The sequence below is a fragment of the Pituophis catenifer genome, unplaced genomic scaffold (assembly GCF_029215685.1).
Source record: "Pituophis catenifer annectens isolate HBS135680 unplaced genomic scaffold, rPitCat1.0.hap2 SCAF_4, whole genome shotgun sequence".
Classification (NCBI taxonomy): Eukaryota; Metazoa; Chordata; class Lepidosauria; order Squamata; family Colubridae; genus Pituophis; species Pituophis catenifer.
In genome coordinates this window covers 105,570,621-105,593,521 of record NW_027256884.1, presented here as the reverse complement: position 1 = coordinate 105,593,521, position 22,901 = coordinate 105,570,621, and the positions used below count along the sequence as shown (strand labels likewise).

Sequence of the window (22,901 nt, the reverse complement as noted above, 5' to 3'; positions counted from 1 at the left end):
GTAGTAATCCTTGTCAAGGATCCTTGATCCTTGTCAACATAAAATGTTTTATGTAAAATATATAATAAAATACTTTTTATATATGTGTGTAGAATTGTGTTTGTGTGTTTTAAAAGCAATACTCCCCTCTTTTTTGCTCTCTATCAAGAAACATCTTTTAAGAGTCATTGGGAATTGTGTGCGATGTTGCTGACACAGAAATCCTTGGGGCAAGCATAAATATTTTTCACTTGTACCCATTTTTGGATATTTACAGTATACCCTGGCTTGGGTAGAGCACATGTTACACTTCTGCTATATGAGCTGCATTGCTTACCAGTCTGTTTCCAGGTCAAATTCAAGGTTCTTCAGAGGTTGATCTATGAAACCCTATTTCATGAAACTCTATGTCAACCTATGGCATAGGACTGGGTATTTATTAGGAATAAACAAATTTTATTGTGTCCTATGTACAGTGTCAATAATTTTTTTTAAAAGAAAGGTTTAGCAAGAGTAAAACAATCTTAAGTTATTTGCCTAATGAAATCATAAATGTCACTTCTCTTTTTAGTCTCAATGTGCCCAATATGCTGCTGATAGAAGAGAAGAGGAGAAGATGTGTGATCATCTTATCAGTGCAGCCAAGCATCGTGATCATGTTACAGCAAATCAGCTAAAGCAGAAAATACTGAATATTCTTACTAATAAGCATGGTGCTTGGGGAGCTGTTTCATATAGGTATGTTGTTAATTTAATGCTTCTGATCTGGTATTTTGAATGGATTTGAGCATTTATGATACAAATGACCTGAATCAATTCCTGTTCATGCAATTATTACATTGTAAACATAATCTGGAACTTAACTGAATTGTAAAGTACTCCTTTAGCTTTCACTACTTCCTCTTTCTCTTTATGCTATCTTATTTCTTTCTTAGCCTTTATATTAACCCAATGAGCTCATTTCTTTCCTCATTTTTCTGAGGTGAGTACATGTGATTTAATTATTATTATTTTATTATTATTTATTGAATTTGTATACCGCCCTACTCCCGAAGGACTCAGGGCGGTGAACAGCCAAAAGATAAAATACATATAATACAAATATTAAAAAACCATTAAAATACAATTAAATAAATTGGCCCAGAGAACAAAATTTAAAACACCCCACATTTACAAGACAAATTTAAAATTTAAAAAATTTAAAAACAGTTTAAAAGAGAGGTTAGGCCAGGCCGGCCTGCTGGAATAGGAATGTTTTGAGGGCACGGCGGAAAGCGCACAGATCCGGGATCCTCCGTATCTCCGGGGGGAGCTCGTTCCAGATGGCGGGTGCTCCCACAGAGAAGGCTCTCCCCCTGGGGGCCACCAGTGGACACTGTTTGACTGACAGCACCCTAAGAAGCCCCTCTCTATGGGAGCGTACTGGTTGGTGAGAGGCTACTGGTGGCAGAAGGTGGTCTTGTAGATACCCCGGTCCTAAACCATGGAGTGCTCTAAAGGTGGTAACCAAAACCTTGAAGGGCACCCGGAAGACCACCGGGAGCCAGTGCAGCTCGCGCAGGAGGGGGGTCACATGGGAGCGCCACGTCGCTCCCATAACCACCCATGCGGCCGCATTCTGGACCAGCTGGAGCCTCCGGGTGCTCCTCAAGGGGAGCCCCATGTAAAGAGCATTGCAGTAGTCCAGGCGGGAGGTGACGAGGGCATGAGTGACCGTATTTAACAAGTCCCGATCCAGAAAGGGACGCAACTGGCGAATCAGGCAAACCTGATAAAATGCCCTCCCGGCCACAGCCGTCAAGTGCTCTTCTAAAGACAGCTGTGAGTCCAGGAGGACACCCAAGTTGCGAGCTCTCTCCGTGGGGGCCAACAACTCTCCCGCAATAGACAGTGATGGCACCAACTGACTATATCGGGATGTCGGAAACCACAGCCACTCGGTCTTGGATGGGTTGAGCCTTAGTCTGTTTCTCCCCATCCAGATCCGTACAGCCTCCAGGCATCAGGACATCACTTCAAGGGCATCATTGGGGTGGTCCGGGGTGGAGATGTACAGCTGAGTGTCATCAGCATACTGGTGGTACTTCACCCCAAAACCATGGATGATCTCACCCAGCGGCTTCACATAAATGTTGAACAGAAGGGGTGAGAGGACCGACCCCTGTGGCACCCTACATACAAGGGGCCTCGGGGTCCACCTCTGTCCCCCTGCCAACACAGACTGCGACCGGTCGGAGAGAAAGGAGGAGAACCACCACAGGACGGTGCCCCCCACCCCTAACTCTTCCAGCCGGTGCAGCATGATACCATGGTCAATGGTATCAAAAGCCGCTGAGAGGTCTAATAGGACCAGGACAGAAGAGCAACCCTTGTCCCGAGCCCTCCAGAGATCATCAACCAATGCGACCAATGCCGTTTCCATGCTGTACCCAGGCCTGAAGCCCAACTGGAACGGATCCAGATAAGCCGATTCCTCCAGGTACTGAGTGAGCTGTCGTGCTACCACACTCTCAACAACCTTCGCAACAAAGCAAAGGTTGGAGACTGGACGGTAATTAGCCAACACTGCCAGGTCCAGGGAAGGCTTCTTGAGGAGAGGTCTCACCACCGCCTCTTTCAAGGCGGCGGGAAAGACACCCTCACTCAAAGAAGCATTTATAATCCCTCCCGTGTAACCTCCCGAGAGGCCAGCACCAACCAGGAGGGACACGGGTCCAATAAACATGTGGCAGCATTCAGCCTACTCAGTATCCTGTCCACGTCTTCAGGAATCACAGAGTCAAACTCTTCCCAAATAATATTCTCAAGACCTGCCTCCATCCTCCCCCCTGAATCTACCCCATCAGAGTCCAGCTGTTCCCAAATCTGAGCGATTTTATCATACAGATACTGTACAAAATCCTGAGCTCTACCCTCCAAGGGGTCCTCCCGCGCTTCCTGAAGGAGCAGGGAGCAGGTCACCCTAAACAGGGTGGCTGGGCAATTATCTGATGACGCAATAAGAGCGGAAAAATAGTTAAATTTTGCCGCTTTTATCACCACTAGGTAAGTCTTAATATGAGACCTTACCAGTGTTCGGTCAGATTCAGACCGGCTGGCCCTCCAACCGCTCTCCAGGCGTCTTTTCCGGCGCTTCATCTCCCTCAGCTCCTCGGTAAACCAAGGAGCCAAGCGAGATTGGCGCCAAGTCAGAGGCCACAAAGGCACGACCCGATCCAAAGCTCCAGTGGCCGCCCTGTCCCAGGCGATTACCAGGTCTTCGGTTGAGCCGTGAGCCAGAGCCTCAGGAAACAGCCCAAGCTTCCTCTGGAACCGATCCGGGTCCATCAGGCGCCTGGGGCAGAACCACCTCATCGGTTCCGCCTCCCTGCGGCGGGTTGTAGCGGTTTGAAGGTCAAAGCGAAGGAGAGAATGATCCGACCACGACAAGGGTTCAATCACTATATCCCCAATATCGAGATCATTCAGCCACTGACCAGAGACAAAAACCAAGTCCAGAGTGTTTCCCCCTGTGTGAGTAGGGCCATGCACTAACTGGGTCAGGTCCATAGCCGTCATGAAAGCCATGAACTCCCGCGCTGCCTCAGACGCTTCACCGGCGGATAGCAGGTTAAAATCCCCCATGACCATAAGCCTCGGGGTATCACCCGCCACCCCGGCTATAACGTTGAGCAGTTCGGGCAGGGCCGCTGCCATGTGGCAGGGAACCAGATATGTGATCAGCAAGCCCACCTCTACCCCATGACCCCACTTTACCAGGAGGGACTCACATCTGGCAATCTGAGGAACAGTGGCCTCCCTCGGACCGAGACCTTCTTTTATAACAATCGCCACACACACCCCCGCCCCTACCCTGTGACCTCTGTTGATGAAATGCGCGGAAACCAGGAGGGCACATTTCAACGAGGGGGACCCCCCCTCTTGGCCCAACCAGGTCTCCGTAATTCTGCCAGATCCGCTCCCCCCTCCTGAACAAGATCACAAATGAGGGGGGCTTTATTTACTATGGATCTGGCATTGCATAACATCAGCCGAAGGTCTGGGCCCTGAGAATCTGGACTACCTGGGGAACGAGAGGAGCCTTGGGGGCTGGAGCGCGCCACTGCTTGAAGACAGCAGGCGCGCACTCCCACAACCAGGTTTGGCCCCCAGCTCCCGCCATATCTGTCCCTCCCACTCACAATACTGATGTACTGTCCCTCATCGTTACAAACTCTAACCCCCTCATCGACCCGGAGCCCCGTGTCTCCCGTGCCATGCCCCCCAGCTGGGCCTGGTCCCACTCTCTGTGGGTTATCTCCCAAACCCACAACCCTAGTTCCAATCCAACCCTCCCCCCCCAGAACCCCTTAAAAATTTAATTAAAAATTTGGATAGAAAACTCCACAGCCTCCTTTTCGCTGCATGCCACCTCTCGGGGTTCCAAAACCTGTCATCAAGGTAGGCCCTCGATAGTGTGGAGGGCCAGACCTGCGAGAGGGGGAAATCTCACAACACCAAAAGTTTGGCCGCTGAATACATCCGAAAACAGCCTGGAGTAAAGATGATATATGGTCGGGGATTCAATCATGATAGTCAAGTAAAATGGTCCCGGAGAGAAAATATAGAGCCTTTGGGTATGGGTCATCTGGAATCCACTGCCCTCTCACGGCAGTGAAAAAGAGTCTCAGCCATTCAAAAGAAACCGGAGGATAAAAATGCCAAAACCACCCTCTCACGGTGGCTGGCATTAAAAAGATGGACTATCACCTCCGGTAATAGAACGGCAGTAGTGAACCAGGCTCCCTTAGTACCCACAATCCAAAGGCCAAGAACTCTCCTTAAGGCTAAAAGGTATGAGATGAAATATAGAGCCAAGACGAGGGGGGCAGACTAAAGATGGTAACAAGGAGAGGATAAGATGGATCCAGGGAGGGTTCTTCAAGGCCAGTGATAAGCTTCTTTTGTAAATTTTGGCAAAAGGAAGCAGGATTTACTACAGACTTGGAGATCCTGTGAGCAGTATCAATATAACTAGTGAGCCCAAAGTCTTTCAAATAGATTGACCATAATTAGAAAATAGCCATAACCATAGCGATGTATGTTAATCTGGAGTAAAATTACATTAACTTTCTTTGCAGATTTAGGTCAAGATCACTTGACACTTTAGGTCAAGACCACATAGAGAGGGATGAAGAAAAATAATAGTAGTTCTGTAATAAGGAAAAATAAAGATACTCTTGAGTTGAGCTCAGCTTTTTGTGATTGCATCCATTTGGTGTCCTTGGTAGCATTCCTCTACATTGCCTTGTTTTTCCCAGAATCTTTTCCCTCAACTTCTCAGGCTAGCCAATAGTCTTAGAATTCTCAAGTGATCACTTGAAATATTAACCAGGACTGGATTTGCTTAGTCATAATTGCCTTAGGTGCAGTTTCCTGAAGCCCAATTCTATAATCTCATAAGCAAAGCTAGATTGATTATTGAGTATGTTTTGAAAGTTGAAACTTGCACTGCATTGCCCAAATTTGTGGAAATCTGCAGAGGTGATAGGTAAGGAATAGCTTCTTAATTATAGCAACCAAATTTTATAATTCTTTCACAGGGAATCTTATCTAGTCTTCCTATTAAGGAAAGTAAATGAAGTCTGCTTTGTTTTAACAGGTATTCAGGAACAGTCGATTGAATTTTCTTTTGTATAGTCATTTAATACTTAGCTATTTTTAAAAATGCTGTTTGTATGTAATTATTTTTTATTAATTAAAAAAATATGACACATAAAAATCACATTTATTGTATACATAAAAGTATACATACAAAGAATTAAAAGAGTATAGAGTATAGTTTATTGAATAGCCCAAAGGCCTTTTCAAACAAAACAGAAAAGAAAAAGGGAAAAAGATAAAACAGTTACAAAAATAGCAATCTAAAAATATATGATAGATGACATTAAAATTTTACCATATCAAATTTCAATAGCTAAGTTGCCAAGACTAGATAACCCAAATAGGATAGCTCCTCTCTAACTGAGCTCATCTTTCTTACAATCGATAAAATTTTCCTTGATATAACTGACTCGTATTGCCGTCAACCTTTTAAGGTATCGAGTGATCGCTCTTACCAGGGGAGGAGAGTCAGCCCTCAACAGAAATGCTAATTTTTGGCTTATATTCCAGTGGGGAAATTTATTTATAATTGGGGACAGATATTGATTTCTAACTTCCTGATAGAGACTACATTCGAATATTATATGCACCGTGTCCTCCACGACGTTTACCCCACATATGCATATTCTTTTGTCATACGGGATTTTCCGATAACGGCCGAATCTAACGTTGGTATCTAGAAGTTCGAATCTAAACTTAACAAATAACTGTCTCTCCACTGATGGCATTTCTAAATATAAATACTTTTCCAGGGTGAAAGTTGTTTTAACTGCTGTCAGCAGTTTAAGGGAATGATTGGTTGAAAGGGTTGCCATATCCATTTGCCCATGTATAGAATTAAAAGATGAGTAAATATTTTAATGGAACATGTTGATTTTTTTTAAAAAAACCTCCACCTTTAAAAAAATGCCAATATTGAACTTGTAATAAGTCCCTTAAAAACTTAAAATTTCTGACAATGAAACTTCATCACTGCCCTTAGTGTTAAAGCTTTCTGAAATACAACTGTCTACATTTGGGCAAAGATAAAATCAATCCAACTTTGATTGCTTGTCCCTAAAAGATTATATAGCTCTTTATTTATTACACTGTACAAATAATCAGAAGTTACAGCAGAACCAGATTTTATGGTACTTTAATATTTCTTAATGAGTATCATCTTTATTTCTATGGGATTTCAGAAATTCTGGTTGTGATATTTTATTTCTGTGTATATAAATAAACAAGCAAATAAAAAAAGACATGTTAAGCATACATATATTTCTGGTGAAAGTAAGAGGCGCTTAATAAAGTGGAAAAGTTTTGATGATGGTATTAATAATAATATTACGGGACCGCCTACTACCACCAATAGCCTCCCACCGGCCAGTATGCTCTCATAGAGAGGGGCTCCTCCGGGTGCCGTCAGCCAAACAGTGTCGACTGGCGGCCCCTAGGGGGAGAGCCTTCTCTGTGGGGGCACCTACCATCTGGAATGAGCTCCCCCCGGAGATACGGAGGATCCCGGATCTGCGCTCCTTCCGCCGTGCTGTGAAGACCTTTTTATTCCATCAAGCGGGCTTGGCCTGATCTCTTCCCTTTTTAAATATGTAAATTTTAATCTGTTTTTAAATTATTGGGGTATTTTAATTTGTCTGGGCCAAAAAGTTTAATTTGATTTTATCGGGTTTTTAAATTTTGTGTATTTATGTATTTTATTGTTGGCTGTTCACCGCCCTGAGTCCTTCGGGAGTAGGGCGGTATACAAATCAAATAAAAGATAAAGATAAAGATAAAGAATATACAAATACAAAAGTTATATTTTCTATTGTAAAGCAGAAATCTTCTTTTGCCATGGTTGGTTTAATTTAATGTTGCCTGGAGAATATATAATATTATATAAAATAATCATGATGTCAGATTGCTGCCTCAATCAGGATCTTATCCCCAACAATTTTGCCCATAAATAACAGAAGCTATAGATATTTATATTATCTATGTAAAGACACGTCTCTGTTTAATGTTTAGTTATTTATAATCCCACTTTATTGTTTTTACAAATAACTCAAGCAGTGAACATACCTAATACTCTCTTATTTTTTGCACAACAACTGCCCTATGAGGTGGGTTGTCCTGGCCCAAAGTCACCTAGCTAGCTTTCATGCCTAAAGCGGAAGTAGAATTTATGATCTGATTTCTAGCCTCATACCTTAATCATTAAACCAAACAATTTTTCAATTTTTAAAATACTTTAGTGTGATCATTCAATTTAAAGTGCTCTTACTTTTTAAATTTGTTCATGTGTTTGATACATGCGATTTTATACAGTAAGACATCTTGTATACTTTTATTATAACTGTAAATTTTAATTCCTTTTAGCCATAGATGGGATCTTTATAGCCTTAGATAACATGAGTCCAGAGCAACATTTTTTCCTGTTTGAAGACATTAATATGTAGAGTTTCATTTGCTTCAGTTGCACTATTTGCTGCTCAGAAGTAATAGATCTGGATCAGTGGTGGGTTGCCCCCGGTTCGGACCGGTTCACAAGAACCGGTAGTAAAACCGGTGGAAAGCTCTGCCCACTGACTTGGACGTCATCATAGGTGATCTGCGCATGTGCAGAAGAGCACGCGGGCGGGCACAATGCGATCCAGTAGTAAAGGTAAGTAGAACCCACCCCTGATCTGGATCACAATAGTTAGCTATAATTATCCATAATAATGTTAAGCAGTATTGACTCCAGTATGTATTTGCTTAAAATCAGTGTTGGGCTGAACTACAAAAGAAATTCATATTTCATTTCTTATATAATTTATTAAAAATAAATAGCATATAAAAGATAGGGCATATGAAGATCAGAATCATTTTCTGCCTGTGTGATAGTGCTTGAATAAAATATTCCTCCTTCTCTACTATCAAGCTCACATCAGTCCTGATTCTTGCCTGAGCGAATAATAAATAGGGATGGGGAGTCATTGCAGCTGAGGTAGTATGAAACTATCCTTCCTGGTCATCAAGCAACAATTCTGTCATGCTTCCCCTGCACCATTTGACATCCATGTCTTGGTCCAGCATGTAATAGAAATGTTAATAACTCTGATTCTGTCTGACAAGTGTTTCACATCTGTATGATGATCACTATTCACTGAGAGCAACATGTATGGAAAGCTCTCAGTCCCTACAATTTTATGTATTCATACATGGATGCTACTTCCACTCCATTTATGTGAATGAAAAATGTTTCCAGTGAAATCAATTTATTATAGATAAACTTCATCTACATAAGCTGCTGGACATCTAATTTATGTTCATAGCAACATCCTAGTCTCTTTTCACATGGAAATCTGTTGAGATGAAAGAAATATGTATAGGGCAGGAAAGGAGAAGTACAAAAAAGTATATTTCTTTCTCCTTGTCTTGCAATGATTCCTATCTTTTTAAACATTGCTATTAATTGGTAGCATTCTCCTCTTATAAAAATGTATTCTTCTCTTATAAAAATGTACAAACATACATTTTTTATGATGTATGTATATTTTTGTATGATAACTAGAGAGCAGGAAATTAATCTACATCATAGTTTTAGGACATTATTAATTTGAGAATCCTATAATTTATAATGAAATATGTGATTTTACTATAATTTATATCGGTTGAATTTTAATATTTCTGATTGGTGTCATTCTAAGGCTCTCAATTCAGACAAAGAACAGTCTGGCATCAACACTTGGAATTATTTATTGCTTTATCTTATTTAAAATAGTTGTTTTTTAGAAAAAAAACCCTTTTTTTAAAAAAAAATCCAAAGTATTTTTTAAAAAACCAGTTACTAAAGCTTATTTAGAAAATATACTTAAAACATACATTAAAGCATTATAGAAAACATATCATGCTCTTCATCTTTATGACAGCATCTTCTTTTCTTCAGCAAATGATGGTTATTTTTCATCAAATACGATAAAGTAATTTTCAAGCATGGAATGATAGAGTGGGGAGAGATAAATAGAAATATTAGATGAATGCTTCACAACTGAGGTAATATACATGTCCAATTAGAATGGGACAGATGGGGGTTGGGGAGAGAATAAAATCTCAAAGCTGAGCATCCTGACTACATAGCAATTTTTTTTCATGCCATTCTATTTTAGCAGTGACTCTTTCTCTTACTGTATTTCACATATCTTTTAATAACCTTTTTGAATGAAAGTTTATAAAATATATTTCAAGATTATTTTCTGTAAGCTGATGATGTATGTTCTTTTCCTGAAGTTATATTAGAAAATCAATATTTGTAAAATTGAAACAGTATAGGTTTATATTGATCTATGTGGCTAAATCAAAACTACAGGCTTTGTAGCAGCTTTCTCAGACAGCTACCTACCTACCAGTGGCAACTATCAATTTTAGCTTTCTACTGATAAATCAGCTTGAAAATTGGATGTCAGATTTTTTCAGTGAAGTAGTGATTTTTTGTATGCCCTTTAACCTTTTCTTATATATTAGATTGGTTTATAAGGCTAAGCTTACCTTCTGTAGCCAATTTGTTACACACAGAGAGAGAGAGAGAGAGAGAGAGGAGAGAGAGAGAGAGAAAGAAAAAGAAACTTTTGAATAGGAATATTTGCACAAATAAAGTTCTTGAAACAAATTTAATTTCCCATTTTATATTTGCTTGTTGACTTAATTATAAGTATTTTCTGATTTTCTTTCGAAAATGAACTTAATATTTTAGATAGATTTGCATTTGAGTACTGATATTTAAAATAAATTCTACCTTAATATGGCAGAACGCATTGCTTTAATAAATGAGGACATCTTGATTTGTTTTTGTGATATTTAACAATTCTTCTAACTACTAGTTACAATTATGAAGTAAGAGTTTCACTTGTTAAATTCATATGTGTACTTCATCTCCATTTTTTTAAAAAATGAGGCAAATGGCTCTATCTTATGACTTAGAAACACAAATCTCTTCTGAGAGTAGTTGTATAGTATTTAACTGTACTCCAAATCATGTTAACTTAGAATATTGATTAAGAATTCTGATGGATAATTACTACTTGCTGGAGAAAAATATGGCATGTATTGATCTAGATGGAGGTATTTCTGTAAGTTTCGCTTGGTTAATAGTGTCATCTATTAACAGTTGTTATAAATAGTAACATAGAGACACATTATAATTATTTTGTAATGGAATGAACTACTTTTATTCTTTTCTGAACCACCTTCAATCATATTTTGTTAAACTGAACAGCCTTCTTTCTGATAGAACAAGCTTCTTATTGCATTCCTTAACTATATAAATGTCTAGCCTCTTAAAATAGCAATGCATTTTCTTTCTTAACACAAAAATAAAAACTTTCCTACTAGATTTATTGGCATAATCATTCAACTGCCTATCTGTTTTGTGAGAGTTGAAAGCAGCATACATAGTGCTGTGTCCAACGATAGTAACCTATGATATACTATAGATTAGATTAAGTAAAAATGAGGGGCTCAAAGACACAAGTGAGCTGCCATAGCAAATAACGGGATTCACTTAGATTCCATAGCCTTTATGAAAATAATATTGTCTTGCAACAATAACGTCAATAATGTTGCATTATGAAATAATTCTTGTATTTCTTAAAGGTAAATATCAAGTCAAATCTATTATTGTCCTATTAAAATTACTGAAGAATTGAGATAGTTCCATAGATTTGATTCTAAAAATTATGTTGGTATTTGTGAATCACTCTGTTCATATATCAGCACAGATTCCATACCAAGAAAGCATATATTTTATCACCAATTAGTCTCACTGTTAATTTTTTCTTAATGCTTGGAGCTATAGTTCTTTCTTCTGTTTTTAGCTGACTGAATAATACAGATGATATATTGTTACTATGGTATTTATAGACTGGACTGTGACCTCCTGCTTTTCTGCTTATAGTCTAAATTTAGATAATTCAGCCATTTTCATAAATCATTCGTTCTTCTGTATAGTTCTTTGATCACAATTGGCATATTTTTCATCTTTCTACATTGTCTCTAGACTGTTTCATACTGTAAGAAGGCCTTCAGAGTTTAAAATGTGAAACACTATTTAATATACATAAGAAACAATGTGGAATATGTTGGTTTGTGCACATAGGTCATGTTATATGTCTCAGGAATGTTGAATATACATGTAAAATAAAAGTAAACAATTTCTGATATCAGAAGCTTTTGTTTAATTGCTAATGTTATGGTGTGTTAATTTGCTTCTGAAAGTGTAGTGGAAGCAATGAAAGAGGTGAAGTATATGTTACCTACAGTAGAAAGTCACTTAATTTAAACAATGTTGGTAAGATAAATTAAAATCACATGAAGAATGTAATTGATGATCTTGAGTATTATTGACCACAAGAGATAACAAAAGTAATTTTTCTGGAGATCTTGACATCAGGAGTGGTGTAACTGTTTTAAAAGTAGTATATTTTATCAAGTTTAACAATGCTAATGATGACACTTAAAAACAATGAGCATTAATCTGAAATCTATTGCACTTATCTATGCTTACTGAATTAATTATACTATGCAGTACTTTAAGATAAATGCCATAGCATTTGAGAAGGTAATAATTGTAAAAGCAAAGAATATGGGAAAAGAATAAATAATCTTTAATTTTAGCAGAAAACAGTAAAAAAAAGTTTAAAAAGTAAAGTATATTATTTGATTTATGCGCCTAGCACCATACAAGTGTACAGTACTAAAAGATAATACAGGCACCATGTGTGGAATAGAGGAACTTTATAAGCTTCCCTTGGTCAGATTTGTGATAGCTGGAGTAGGCTTGTTTCTTCTTTCAACACATTGTTACACATCTTTATATGAGGCACATTAATCAGCAGACAATCTGTGAAAGAATTTGATAAGATCATTACAAAACCACTGCATATAATAAGGTATCAAAAAATAGAAAATCTAAAGATCATATCAGTATAAAATAAAATGTAAGATAATTTCTGAACTTCTTAGGAGTGGTGTTAGGATATTCATATATATGTTCTTTTTTCTTTTCCTAGTTTTAGTGTTTTACTTATCTAAACTCAACATTACCTTTGCTGAAATTATGAAATCAGTAGGTAAATAATTATTTGAAGCTATAAAATTCTGTTTCTGATTTTAAACTATAATATTTCATTTCAATGTAATTGTGAGCAATATTAAGCAAAATTAGTTGAAACAAACCTACTGTATTTAGCAAGCAGTGGATCCATTTGTAAAAGAGACCATTTTATTTTGTTCTAATCAAATAAACCACTATTATACCCATTTTAAATTATCCCACTGTTACATTCTTGATGAAGATAATAAATGCCTATAATCAAAGCAAGGACCATTTAAAATAGGAAATACTATTTTCCAACAAACACATTGTTATTCTCCAATCTTCAGAGTATTAAACTGCAACCTAAGCCACTAGCTATATTCACTAATACAACTTCCTCAAATAAAAGTTTAGTAGCTGAGGTCAATGAATATATTGTAAGGACTAGCATATTAAGTGTCTCCCCTTTAAAGCTTTGTATACAGCAGGAAAATTAAATAGATAATAACACTAGCTTATGACTGAAAGCAAAATCTATGTAACGAATTCACAACATTATAATTTAGTTAGAATGTTGATATTATTTTATAACAAAGTGAAAAATTAAAAAAACTTTTACTGAGCTGCACATATACTGCTGAACTTTATAGAATATAAAAAACTAATATTACATTTAGAGGAACAACCAATCATTTCCAGAGATCATGTAAATAACTGTAGGCTGATAAAATTACGGGAAATGACTATACATGATCAGAATGACTTTCATCTGCCTTTTGTTAGGGCAGGCATTGATTTCACTTTTCAGCTGTGAACAGCAAGAGGCCAGCTGTGGCCAAGAAGGCAGCAAGCAGTGAAGTAATGTTAGATTGAGCTCTCAGAAAATGCAGCCCTGAAATCACTGGAAGGAAGAGGGAGGGAGGGAGGGAGAGAGAGAGACAGAGGGAGAGAGAAGAAAAAGAAAGAGAAAGAGAAAGAGAGAAAAGCCCATGAGTTACAACTGTTTAAAATTATATCCAATGGATTTAATTTAAGGCAAATTAAACTCTTGTACTGTGGTAAAAAAAATAAATTTAAAAAAAAACACAAACCAGCTTGGCCAAATATAATTATATTTAATTATCTAATATGCAGAAACAACTATGTTTTATTATTTCTTTTTGCAAGCTGTGGACCTTGGCTGGGTTCAAAATCTAAGCAGGGTCAGGCTTGGGTAATACTTGAATGGGAGACCTTTAGGAAATGTCAAAGTCTTAAACTACATTGGAAAGCTTTTTAAAGACTCCTGAAAGGCAGTGGTAAACTCAGCTGTATTTCTGCCAAGAAGATTATATAGACATGTCTACAAAGTTACCAGGAATCGAGCACAATCTTAAGGGGATATTCACCATTTCTTACTAGTCCCATATATAGCAAATCTGCATTTTAATATTTTTACAGACTAATCAGTACGATTAATATTAATCTAAACTCTTTACAGTTGTCCTAAAACTGAATGGCAGATATATTTTTAAACAGTATTACATGAAAAAAATAATTATTCATGGTCCATGATAACGTACTGCTGAACAAATATGAATCCATAACTGAGATACTGATAAGCCTTTAACTACAGTATTTGAATTGCTATATAGCAATGTATAGAATATCAATATGGTTCATTTTTCTTTTTATACATATTTGTATTATCTACTTAAACATTAAGTAAAGATTTTTTTCTTTTAAATTTCCTTGGAAGGAACAGCCGACTCTGGAGAAGGAAAGAAAGGGTTAGAAAGCCTACCCACAAATTCTAATTGTAGAGTGAAATCTTCCACAATTCAGGAAGAAATTTAACCCATCAAGATTAGTGAGCAACCAGACAAGAACTGTTTGTTTTTGTTTTACATGTGCTCAAGGCAAATGACCAGTTTTCTTTAAAGCTATTTTTCTATAAGAGTAACACCCATCCTGTTTTTTCTTTGTTGTTACAATTCCTTATGTAATTACCCACATAGTTGCCTTCTAGATCAACAAAATACAGAAATGCGTAGTACACAAAAGTAACAAGAAGGGATAAGCTAAAGAAATTGGTGATAGAGGATAAAGAAAAAAAAAATCTGACTAAATCTATTTAGATCATTAATGCTATTCACAAATCACCTCTACTGCAACCTTGCAAACCATCCTTGGTCCACTGGATGGTTACATTGATTCATTCAACCCATTTCTTTAAGTTTTTCCTCTCTCCAGCTCCATCCAACCAGATCTGTCATGGTTTCCCCCTTCCTTTTAACCAAGTTACTTTTCCTCCATACTGCATAATTATGATGTGGTCTAATCCTCATTCAGTCTCTTGACATACTTCTTTCATATTGGTTATTTATATTTGCATTAAATCACTTTCGCCCATTTTTGTACTATCTCTTATTTTTTTAACCACACCTTTTCTTAAGTGCCACATTTCCATTTGTAGGGTGTGTCAATTTTTTCAACTTTCAATTTCCAAAAGTGTTTGCTCAAAAGTTGTGACATCCCTGTAAAAATATTTTGGTTACTTTAATGTAATTTAGATGTTCTTGGTAAGTAACTACATAAATATCATAACTTTTTAACATTTTGTTTGTTTCATTTCATTGCAGTCAGCTTCTTTCCCCCCCTCTAAAATAACCAGCTCCCACATAACAAAATTCACAGATGCACTGTCTTATACCTGCCTTATACATTTTTCAAGATTAATTTTTCCTTTAAAGTAATTCACCATTATTTATTATCTATTGCCAGCATTTGCATGGCTGAAAAATTACTCATCATGTTCTTGTCCCTAAATATTTTGCTGAAATACACAAATTAATTTGCTTGCTGTAGGCTTTTTGAGGGGCGGGAGGGGGCACATAATACTGTTCTAACTTATTCTTCACCCCACTTTCTCTATCAGTCAAATGCACTTTAGTTTTATCTAATAGATCTACACTTTTATTATATCATATAATTTATCTAATGTTTCCTGCAGATTTAGATTGTCTGCCAGAAATATAGTATCTCTCTGTTAAAAAATAAATTGCTACAATTAATAAACATTGTGTATTCTTACTAATGTTTATTAATTGTAGCAACATTATGTACTCTCACTAAGGGACGTGTTGGCTCAGTGGCTAAGACATCGAAAGGTTTGCAGTTCATTGGTTCAAATCCCTAGTGCCACGTAATAGGGTGAGCTCCTGTTACTTGTCCCAGCTTCTGCCAACCTAGCAGTTCGAAAGCACGTAAAAAATGCAAGTAGAAAAATAGGGACCACCTTTGGTGGGAAGGTAACAGCATTCCGTGTGCCTTTGGCGTTTAGTCATGCCGGCCACATGACCACAGAAGACATCTTCGGATAGCGCTGGCTCTTCGGCTTTGAAACAGAGATGAGCACCACCCCTAGAGTCGGGAATGACAAGCACATATGTGCAAGGGGAACCTTTATATTTACTTTTACTCTTACTAAAGGAAATACTTTATCACACATTTTTTGTCTTACTCCGTAGTCAGTATTTATTTGTTTGTTTGCATTTATTTATATCAATTAATATGGCTACCTATCCTGCTCCTTATAGCTAAAAGAAATTAAAATACAATATAAACACCATGTACATTTAAATAAAAATTAAAGTATATAATTCCCAGCTAACTAACACTAAGTAGCTGCCAAAAATACAATTTGCTAATAACAGGCTTGATTATTTTTCTGGCCTCCCTGCCAGAGAATCTCTCCTAATGGGACAGGTAAAGATGATAGGAATAAAGCAGTCCCTAATCCATGTTATATAGGGTAGGCAATGGCAAACCACTTCTAAAATCCTGATTCATATGTATTAGGGGAAATTGCAATAGAGATAATAGCAGACCAAATATATTGTATGAGACCATTTAGTTGAAATTGTATATAAAATAATTTGAGAACATACAAATTTTATGTAGTCTTATAACAATTGAACTCATAGTTGGAAAAATGTGAAATTAGGAAAGTTTGTTCCATTTAAACAATTTGTCTAATTTATATGCCAAGTATACATTACTTCAAATTACAAAGAAATTTAAAATACTAATGTGGGTTTGAGTTCTTACATTGTCATCCCTCTTTCCTTTTCCTTTTTTTCATTTTATAGTAGGCTGACCTTTTCTTAGTAGTTAATCTATGAAATTTGTGGTCATGGCAAAATTGTGGATGATTTTGGTGTGTTTCTATTTCATATTCATCACAACCAACAGTTGTGTCCAATATTAATTCTCTCTTCACCAAGAAGAAACATTTTGAATTCAATCATTTCCCTATACATCTGTTAGCAATATTTTCTTTTCTGATGTTTTCCTTCCATAGAAGAAGATTTATCTGTGCTCAAGGGTCCCCCCCCCTTTATGGCAAAGTTCAATGTTCATCTTTTGAACAGTGGCAGTTTCAGCAGTGTTGCCTCTTTAAATTTCCTTAATGTTAACATTTAAGGTAATTTTAACAGCTTCCAGTAGTTACATTTTCTGAGATAATAAATTGTTAAAAGGATCATCTTACAGTGGCACTGACTATGAACTTTGTTACTTAACATAGAAAATTCTAATTATATATTTTTTTCTATTATGCAATTAATTACAATAATTCTACATAGTTTTATATTTAAATTGTGTTAGGCAGGAACTTTTTTTCACATATATAACTTTAGTACTGCAATTCCTAATTTATTTATTTATTTCAATCTGATTCCCCATTTCAAGATATAAAGTTGCATTATCTACTATTTTTTATTTCATTCATTTTACAAAATAGGAAGATTGGAACTGTTGAGTGTTATTCTAACAGAAAGATGGGGAATTTTTAATTTCCTGGTCCAATTTCTTCTGAAATCAATGGATTCACAGTGGTTTAGATTCTCTATTGAGTATCCAGAGGCTTAATCATTCTTAGTGATGTAAAATTAATATCATGTATCAGCATAGCAGCTTTTTATCAAAGTTTTTATAAATAACTATGGTTGCAACAACATTTAACAAGAAAGATTGTTGGCATTACAATAATGTATGTTGATTTCTACAGCCTGAGGTGCCAGATGTAGAATAAAGCAATTTTGTGTGCAATCTAATTTTGTTTTGGGGAAAGTGGAGTAAATAAGATTAATAAGACCCTCAAGGTTCATTGGTTTTGAGGTAACTTTTTAGTGCCAGGAAAGTGAGAGGTAGAAAATTCAGAAATGGGAGAAGGGAATGAGAGGAATGGGGAAGAGAGTGGGAAGCCAGAAGATAGATTTTTCATGAAGAAGCTGAGAATGCATGAAAGGAAAATGAGATAAAAGACATTAAGGTGGGTAATTGGAACTGAAGAGAGAAGGAAAGAAATGAAAAGAGGGCAATCTGAATGTTGGAAAAGTGAGAAGAAACAAGAAAAACAAATGGTGAGCTAGAATTGTCAGAGAATGCAACATATTGGAAAACTAGAGAAAGAGATTTATTTATTTTTATAACCTGACCACATTCTTCTCAAAGGTTTTTCTTTCTTTTTCTTTTTTGGTAATGTTGTTAGCAAGGAAGGAAAGGCATAGCAATTCATCACTGTTGCTGATTGGGGAAGAGAAATCGTGACTGCCATTACTGTTTGGAAACAGGATGGCTTTACAAAGGAAGAAGATGAAGAATTGGTTCAGAATGTGACCAAGCAAGCTTGGGATTGTTTGAGAGCTGCCCTTTCCTAAATGGCTAGTTCCAGTTTGTAGGACAAGTCAGATGGTAGATATGATAGCACCCGTCAGATACTTAAAGGATATTTTATAGAAAAATGTTAAGACTTGTTGGTCTTGTTCTTGTGTATAGGACATGTAATAATAGATTTAAACTTTGGGAGGCAAATTCTGACTGAATGTTAAAAACTTTCTAAAAGTAAGAATAGCCCAACAAACCAAAGTGTGCTTTCTCTTGTTAGATAATTCAAGCTGGGGCAGATAGTCACTTTTCTGGAATGTTTTATAAGTAGACCTAGCTTACTATTGAATTTATGAAGTCACTGAAAAAAGGAGATTTATGACCAGTCCTCAAGTTTAAACCTTCACAGCGTTCCCGCCTGCGGTCACATGATCACAAATAAGGCACTTGGTAACCACATTTACAATGGTCATTGTGTTTTATAATTACATGATCAATATTTGAGACCTTCATAGACAGCTTCCAACAAGCAAAGTCAATCGGAAAGCTGGCAGGAAGTCATAAGTTATGGTCACATGACTTCATATTTAATGACTGTGGGAGATTTGCTTAATGACCAGGGTCAGAACTTAGCATGTATAAGTTAAGTACTGTCACGTTATATTTCGCTTTATGATTAGCATTGCTAATCAACAACGTTGCTAGTCCTATTTGTAGTCAGTAAATAAAAACTATTTCTATTTTAATTCCTGCAATTAGACTCAGTGGCCTAAGTACCTCTTCTAATTCTATGTTTGTACGATAACAGCTAATATCTTAATATATAATTAAAGCAGGCCTATCAGGAGCAATGAGAGAGAAGCCAGTTTTTCTTAAGAATATAGACTTATTCATAAAAGTATTATCTTTCAGCACTCCTGATTACTTTTATGGAGAAAATTTAGGAATCCAACTGAAAAACTTTCATAGAGCAGAATTAACCTGTTGAGGTACTTCATTTATTATCAATACAAAAAGAATGTTAAGAATTAAATAATTGTAAGTATGGTATTAGCTGATAAGACTGGATAGGTTTTCTAAAGGAATATTAAGCCCTCATGCTTCAGGGCATAAGACAACTGCTAACTGATAGAAGTTAAGTGCAGCCCTATCCCTGGTGTGACATTTATTGCATAAATGTCAGCCATAAAGTTTTTTGCACCTTCTTTGGAAACATTTAGGACTTGCCTGTTCTCAGGTTTATACAGCTGAAACAGTTGTCTCTATCGCACTTAAAGAAATAGTTCCTTTATAAGCTACTAGGTCTAATATTTCATTATTAGAAGAACCATACATTACTATTTGTAATTTGATATAATGCTAATATTTGCACAAAGGAAAAATGACTGAACTAGAATTTCCTCAAATGGGACTTCCAAATTTTCTCAGTTCCACATTAATACCTCTAAAATCTCTGCCAACAACAGAAAGTTTCTTGTTCTCTTTTAGTTTACTTTATTGTCATTGCACCTCATACAACAAAATTAAATGCCATCTTCAGTGTACATCATACATAAGAAAACTATAAAAATAAAACAAAAACACACATCCTTCACATTCTATACAATTGAATTGAAAACCCACTTGAAATTGAAATAATGGTACTGCATTAATATTACACTATACAGTAGAATTCAATATAGTCACTGCTCTGGGATAGAAGCTGTTTTTCAGCCTATTTATCCTTGTTTTTATTGTCCTGTACAATCTGCCAGATGCTAATAGTTCAAAAAAAGAGTGCCCAGGATGAGATGGATCTTTAAGAATGTTTTAAACTTTCTTAAGGCAGTGGAAGCTATAAAGCTCTTCCAAGGAGAAAGGGCAACCAATGACCCTCTGAGCAATGATGTTAACCCTCTGGAGCGCTGTCCTATCTGCCACTGTGCAATTGTCAAACCATACACAGCAGGGGTGGGTTCTACTTACCTTTACTACCGGTTTGCAATGGGGCTGTACGCGCACTTCACTCGTGCATGCGTGCTTATGCGCATGCGCGCATGCTTCTGTGCAAGCGCAGAAGCTTCCTGATGACGTCGGGATCGGTGGGTGGAGCCTCCCACCAGTTTTACTACCAGTTCTATAGAACCAGTCCGAACCGGGGGCAACCCACCACTGATACACAGGTTCAGTAAATTAAAATACCCTCTATGGCGCTGCAGTAAAAGGTCACCAGCAGTTTTTCATTCAGTTGTTGTTTCCTGAGAAGTCTCAGATAGTATGTATGTATGTATGTATGTATGTATGTATGTATGTATTTAATTAATTAATTAATTAATTAATTTTTATACCGCCCCCTCTCCCGAAGGACTCGGGGCGGTGAACAGCCAAAATTAAAAACACACAATACAAATATTAAAATAGATTAAAACGAAATTAAATTATCTTTGGCTTCTCCAATTTAAAACCCCATTGCCCGTAAAATTCCCCAATTAAAAGATTTTTAACCTAGCCCGGCTTGCTGAAATAAAAAAGTCTTCAGGGCCCAGCGGAAGGTCCGGAGGTCCGGGATTAGTCGTATCCCTGGGGGTAGCTCATTCCAGAGGGCGGGTGCCCCCACAGAGAAGGCTCTTCCCCAGGGGGTCACCAGCCGACATTGCCTGACAGACGGCACCCTGAGGAGGCCCTCTCTGTGGGAGCGTGTTGGCCGGTGGGAGGTTATCGGAGGCAGAAGGTGGTCTCGTAAGTAACCGGGTCCTAAGCCATGGAGCGCTTTGAAGATGAGAACCAACACCTTGAAGCGCACTCAGAAGACCACCGGAAGCCAATGCAGCTCGCACAGGAGAGGTGTCACGTGGGAGCGCCATGTCGCCTCCATAAGTACCCGCGCGGCCGCATTCTGCACCAGTTGGAGCCTCCGAGTGCTCCTCAAGGGGAGCCCCATGTAGAGAGCATTGCAGTAGTCGAGGCGGGAAGTGACGAGGGCATGAGTGACCATGCATAAGGAGTTCCGATCCAGAAAGGGGCGCAACTGGCATATCAGGCGAACCTGATAGAAAGCCCCCCTGGCCACGGCCGTCATATGCTCTTCTAAAGACAGCCGTGCATCCAGGAGGACACCCAAGTTATGCGCCCTCTCCGTGGGAGCCAATGTCTCGCCCCCAATAGTCAGCGATGGCACCAGCTGACTATATCAGGACGCCGGCAGCCACAGCCACTCAGTCTTGGAGGGATTGAGTCGGAGCCTGTTCCTCCCCATCCAGACCCGCACGGCCTCCAGGCACCGGGACATCACTTCAAGGGCATCGTTGGGGTGGTCTGGGGTGGAGATGTACAGCTGGGTGTCATCAGCGTACAGATGGCACTGCACCCCAAAACCACGGATGATCTCGCCCAGCGGCTTCACATAAATGTTGAACAGGAGAGGCGAGAGGACCGACCCTTGTGGCACCCCACAAACCAAGTGCCTTGAGGTCGACCTCTGCCCTCCAGCCAACAGACTGCGACCGGTCGGAGAGATAGGAAGAGAACCACCGTAAGACAGTGCCTCCCACTCCCAACCCTCCCAACCGGCGCAGCATGATACCATGGTCGATGGTATAATCTCTGCTGGGCCCTTTTGACCAATGTTGCAATGTGAGCGCCCCAGGTCAGGTCCTCTTTTATGATAACACCCAACACACACAAACACCCCCGATGCAACCACTATTGCATCATTTGCAAATTTAATAATAGTATTTTTTATTGTTTTATTTATAACACAATACAATATAACAAACACAAAACACACACATATATATTCTCTTTTGACAACTGTTACATAATGGTGATCTTCTAATATTTACATTTTTCCCCCAATTCCTTTTATCAATTTTAATAATAGTATTATTGGCATGAGTGGGAATACAGTCATGTACATAAAGAGTATAGAGTAAGGGACTCAACAGATAACCGTGTGGTGTACCAGGGTTAAGAATAAGGGCGAGCAGGTATGATTACCTAATCTGACCTTCTGAGAGTGGCCAGACAGGAAATCCATAGTTCAAAGGCAGATTGAATAAGAAAGCCCAAGGTCCTTAAGTTTAGACACTAGTTCTCTTGCTTACAAGTAAGTATATATGTCATGTAACAAACAATTAAGGAAAAAGGTTATTTATTAAATCTGGGGACACATGAACATATAGCAAAATGTTCACAACAATTAAGGTATATGAATAAAATTACATAAAGTCCAAGGAGCGGGGTGATTTTGATATAAGAAAGATGGGAAATTTCACCCATATCCATCTGGATATTCAATTCCCAGACCATTTGCTTAAATTCTGCTAGGGTTTTATCAGGACATAGCACAAGTAAAAGTGGTTATAACAAACAATGTATACAGTATCTGATTTTGGTCAATTAAATTGATTTTGGTCAATTTTGGTCACTTTTGCAGTGAATTTAATCTATTATTAAGGTAAAATGAACCATAGATATCCCCTAAAGGATTTCCTTTGCCTAAGGTCTTATGTGTTACGTTGCACAAATCTCAAAAGAAATGCAATTCAACTCTAATCGTGTTAGCCCATTACAAGCTTAATGGAGGAATGTTTACTAT

General features: G+C 37.8%; 1 protein-coding gene across 4 annotated transcripts in view; it reads left to right on the top strand.

The window, feature by feature from the left end:
* NBEA (neurobeachin) overlaps nt 1–22,901 on the top strand; it is a 355,376-nt gene that overhangs the window by 164,278 nt on the left and 168,197 nt on the right. For all 4 annotated transcript variants that reach the window (XM_070942793.1, XM_070942796.1, XM_070942795.1 and 1 more), the window contains one exon: nt 551–717. In XM_070942793.1, the coding sequence (XP_070798894.1) occupies nt 551–717 (167 nt within the window). The remainder of the gene's footprint in view (nt 1–550; nt 718–22,901) is intronic.